The sequence below is a fragment of the Neodiprion virginianus genome, chromosome 2 (assembly GCF_021901495.1).
Source record: "Neodiprion virginianus isolate iyNeoVirg1 chromosome 2, iyNeoVirg1.1, whole genome shotgun sequence".
NCBI lineage: Eukaryota > Metazoa > Arthropoda > Insecta > Hymenoptera > Diprionidae > Neodiprion > Neodiprion virginianus.
The window spans coordinates 24,094,458-24,099,113 of NC_060878.1; the positions used below are offsets into that span (position 1 = coordinate 24,094,458).

Here is a 4,656-nt window from a genome sequence, read left to right on the forward strand (position 1 = left end):
GTCATTTTTTAGAATACAGCAATTTGATTCTCTTATCAAAGCGGTTCCATAGAGGTAAAATTAGTCTTCAATCTGCTCTTTCGACATTTTTTTGCAACTTTTTTCTTAACAAATTATTCAACTTCTTGCATCGACTGGTTCAGTTTTTGGAAAATTTGTAAAATTTTTTGAACGTGAGAATTTTGGAGCTTAGAATGAAATATCAGAAAAAAGGTGTGTATTTTTTATTGAATTATGTAATCTCCAGTAGCCCGTTAAACAGTAGAATTGATAAAATGACTTACCAATTTTTGAACTGAGATGTTCAGTCACCTAATCTTAGAACTTTCGAATCACTTGGGCAATGAGAAGAAATTACTACTGTTATTTCTAGAAAAAAATATACACAACATTACGGAAGTATAAAAATCGCAAAATATAACCATATCCAATGTCACGTAGTGGGAGTATGAGTATACCTTCAAAAAGAGCATAGCCTTGTGGAAGAAGAACAGTGGGAATACAAAAAATTACAGAGAATTTTGAAAAAAATATATTGAAACTGGTAGCTTTTACTTTGGAATACCATTTGAATCATTCGTTTAGACCTTATTGTGGACAAGAAATACTTTTTGTACCAATGGACAATTTGCAAAGCGCTCCTAAATTTTTGAGTTCAAACGCATACCATAGGATTTCCAACGATTCCGAAGAAGTAAAAATTCTTCAATGCTTTTGCTTTTCAATGATCAACAGTATTATTCGATAAATGTCTTTCTAAATGGAAAACTTGTAAGTCGTCGAACAATGCCGCTGTATTTCACGAATATCGTGTAAATTTAACTCTCGTAACTTTTCTAGTCCAAGCCAAATTTCTCGCAAACCTACGAGCAATGGTTCGGCGACCAGACCTCTCAGCTCTAGAAGATCAAGCCATTCTGGTGGAGAGGAAAGCCTCTCAAGATCTGCGTCAGACTCAAGTGTTAGCAACGTTAATACTAGTCAACCAGTGCACAAAAAGAGTGCTCCTGGAACACCTCAACCAATCCATGGGTAAGCTTTTCTTTAATGTAAATAGACGTTACATAAAAATGTCTGAGATTCTTTGTATGTAAGTGTTGTTCCTAAAAAAATCATTTATAAATTTCGGCTGGCTCGCCCCCTAAATCGGCTTCAAATAATTCCAAAATAATTTCCTTATTTTTTCAAAATTTAATTTCAACTCTAATCTGTGTTCACAAGAGGTGGATGTCGCCATTTAACTCCTTCAGGGGTACATTGAATCTACAAACGAATTTCAATCAAATTTGGTATATGAGCGTTTCTTGGGTCGCTGACTACGCATCTGAACTCAAAATTTGAAAATTGGAAATTGCGGATAGTATGGTGAACCATAATCCAAAAAGTTATTCGATTTTCATGAAACTCTGTATTTAAGGACTTTTGAGGTCGCTGATTACAAATCTAAACTCGACATTACAAAACTTAAAATGGCGGATCTAATATCTCAAAGATCAATTGATGTTGCCATATTGGATCCACCATTTTGAATTTTGCAATGTCAAGTTAAAATTTCGAGTTCACATTCGTAAACAGTGACCTCGAAAAGCCTCAGAACACCGAGTTTTATCAAAATCGAATGTCACTTTTCAGATTTTGGTCCGCCATATTGGATTCGGCATTTTGAATTTTCAAATTTCCAGTTCAGATTTGTAATTAGTGACGAAAGTAACTCCTCTACCAAACTTTATCGAAGCCCGTTAGGTAGACTTAATGTATCCCTGAAAGAATTAAATGGAGAAATCCAACCTCTTACAGGCACGGATTAGAGTTGAGATAAAAATCTGAAAAAATGAAGGAATTTTTTTTAAATTATTCGGAACCGATTTGAAGGGCGAGACAGTTGAAATTCAAAAATGAGCTTTTTAAGGGCCACCCTAATGCAGAGCCGAGTTCAAGGGGACTGAGAAAAATGGTTGAATTCTCAGAATTTTCATTTCAGCATTTTTCTATTTATTTCGATTGATTTTTTTTTCATTACCAAATAGACTTATGGAGGTATATTTTACAATGTTTGTAGGAAAGTTTATCACACAATGCGTTGTTATTTCACTTGAAGTGTCAAGGATTTTTTTTGGTGTTACAATATGATAAACTCTACATTTCGAGATCAGCTTCATTGATTTGATTCAAATTTTTCGTAAATATTCTTGGATAGTATACCCTTCCAACCTAGATCACACATTTTATTCAATCATTAGCATTCCTTTTTAATTAAACGGTAACGTTGGTAATCATACACAAAAAGTTAGACTTCCATTTCAACTGATCGTTGCTTTGGTAAAAAAAATGTGTTCAATCTAGGATTGAGGTTACGTGGATAAACTGTGCAAAACTATTATCGTGAAATTTTAAGTAGTACAGCACAGCTGTTTGCCAGATTTGTATATTGTTCACCACAAACTGTGTCACTCAGAAACGTGGTTGACCTTAACTGAAACAACATATCGTATTGATAAATTTTCCTATAAGAAGTCCTGAATATACGAATCAGTAAACCTACCTTTTAACAACAGAATATCGATCGAATTACATGAACTGTTTTATTGGGAAAAATTCTAGAAATTTTCTCATTTCTTCAGCCGTCTACTAAGATATTACACCTAAGAACGACCATAGGCGTCCTTTTCTGCTTCTTTTCGTTAATACATGTAAATAGATGCAAATTAATTTAGCAGCAGTATTTTCTACTATATGAAATGACGGCAACAGTCACTGGAACGTTATTTCACATTCGACTAAATCCTAGAAACTGAGAATTTATGCTGTAAAAATTCATCTGTATAGTGTGTTCGAGTGATGGTGTCATGCCAAAAAAGGCATCGCAAATGGTGCATTCTTAATGTTGCATTTATTTTTAACATGGGATTTATGATAAAACTTTTGTCCAAATAAACTTTTAAAGAAAGTTTAGTTTATGAATAAAATCAATGCTGTGTATAGTTTGGGTCTGAAGGATGTATCCATTGATATCGAACACTGAAAATCTTGATTTATTTTAATGGCAATGTCAATCATGATATTAGTAAATACATAATGCCGTAGCAGAGTCAAATTCGCAGTGTGTTAGGTAAGATAAAATAGGGTAGATAGACAGCTCTGGCTTTACTGTACTGATGCACAGTTCCACGAACAGCCCGGAGTCCGGCCTGGGAGCATCGCGAACATCTTTGCCTGGTAGCGGAGGCGAGGAATACTACCTTGACGAGCTTGAAGCGCAACCACCTCTAGGAACATGTCGAGCTCTGTATCCCTTTGACGGTGAGATGAGTTAATAGTAACCAAGTTGTATGAAACAAAGTTAAAATTAAAACTTGAGAAATGGGAAATAATGATCTCAAAATCTTCAACAATGTTATTTGTGCCATAGAAAGTTTTCGTCTCTGGAGCACCTGATGTAAGAATGTATGTCGATGAATGTTTACATGTTGGAATCTTACGCTTATTTTATTTTACCATTAATTAGTGAACACGAATGAAACAACATTCCTATTATATAAGAAAAATAAATCCAAGCAAATTCGAATAACGAAAGCTAAGAATTTAACAAATTTAGAAGAGGTTTCACAAACTGACTGCTCTAAATCACCAAACTCTGGTGTTTGTAGTTATATTTTAATATTTTTAAGCCGATTTTTCTTCCTAGACAGATCTGCGCAGGTTGTCTAAACGTTCGCGAAATCTTACGTCGTAGTATCGTTATAACGGTCAACTGTAATTGTTGACAAACTTATCTGTCCCACCCAAAGGATTAACCACTCACTGGTTTGTCTGTACACCAGATTCAAAGATCACGGAGATTTCATTGTTTTGGGATGACTTTACAGGATTTCACAAGATTCCATAAAATTTTGAATGATTTCAAAAGATTTCATAGGATTTCAGGGATTTTATGTGATTGGTTAAATTCATTTTATGATGGGGCTGAAGTTAGTAATGTTATCGTAACTAAACAATGGGCATAAAAAAATTATTATTTTGCAATTTTCTAGTGACTTTGAAGTGGCTAAGTTTTAAAAATATGAATTACTTTTGCCTCATTATAATTTACTGCCTTTTAGAGATTCCTAAAAATACGAAATAACTAGTTTCTGGAAACACGAATCATTACAATAACGTTATCAACTTCAACCTCGTATTTTATGTTTGTTAAAATTTCGCGTGATCCCAGCCGATTTCAGACATCTCGAAAGATTTCTTAAGATTTGATGACAGGTCGTACATTACTTGCAAAAATCTATGTTTATCAGCCCTGGAAAAAACTGCCAGAAAATTTCTCCTTAGTTCATCTCTGTAGAGCTCTGTGGCAAACACAACAAGCTCAAAAACATTAGAACTAAATAAAAAACACTCATTTTAAACTCTTCAATTCGGAAACTTTTTCTCAAATTGTCGATATCTTGGCTTGTGTTATCGAAATTTTTTCAGATTCATGACTATTACATAATAAGTATCTTGTTTCACTCAAGTTCACCGTCATTCGAATAAATAACATAAATAACAGATTTATCCAACGGTTATTTCCTCATTTCTTAACTTTCAGCTCAAACGATGCAGTCCATTAATTCTGAGGTTAAGCTAGGTGAAAAAATTTTCATATATTATCAATATTTGCAG

The 4,656-nt window shown here is 33.8% G+C and overlaps 1 protein-coding gene across 7 annotated transcripts in view; it reads left to right on the forward strand.

Annotated features, from left to right (window-relative positions):
• Positions 1-4,656, forward strand: part of LOC124298011 (formin-binding protein 1-like) — a 44,003-nt gene that overhangs the window by 36,655 nt on the left and 2,692 nt on the right. For 6 of the 7 annotated variants that reach the window (XM_046749535.1, XM_046749538.1, XM_046749536.1 and 3 more), the window contains 2 exons: positions 841-1,032; positions 3,164-3,300. In XM_046749535.1, the coding sequence (XP_046605491.1) occupies positions 841-1,032; positions 3,164-3,300 (329 nt within the window). The remainder of the gene's footprint in view (positions 1-840; positions 1,033-3,163; positions 3,301-4,656) is intronic. The other variant, XM_046749537.1, reaches the window with a different exon arrangement.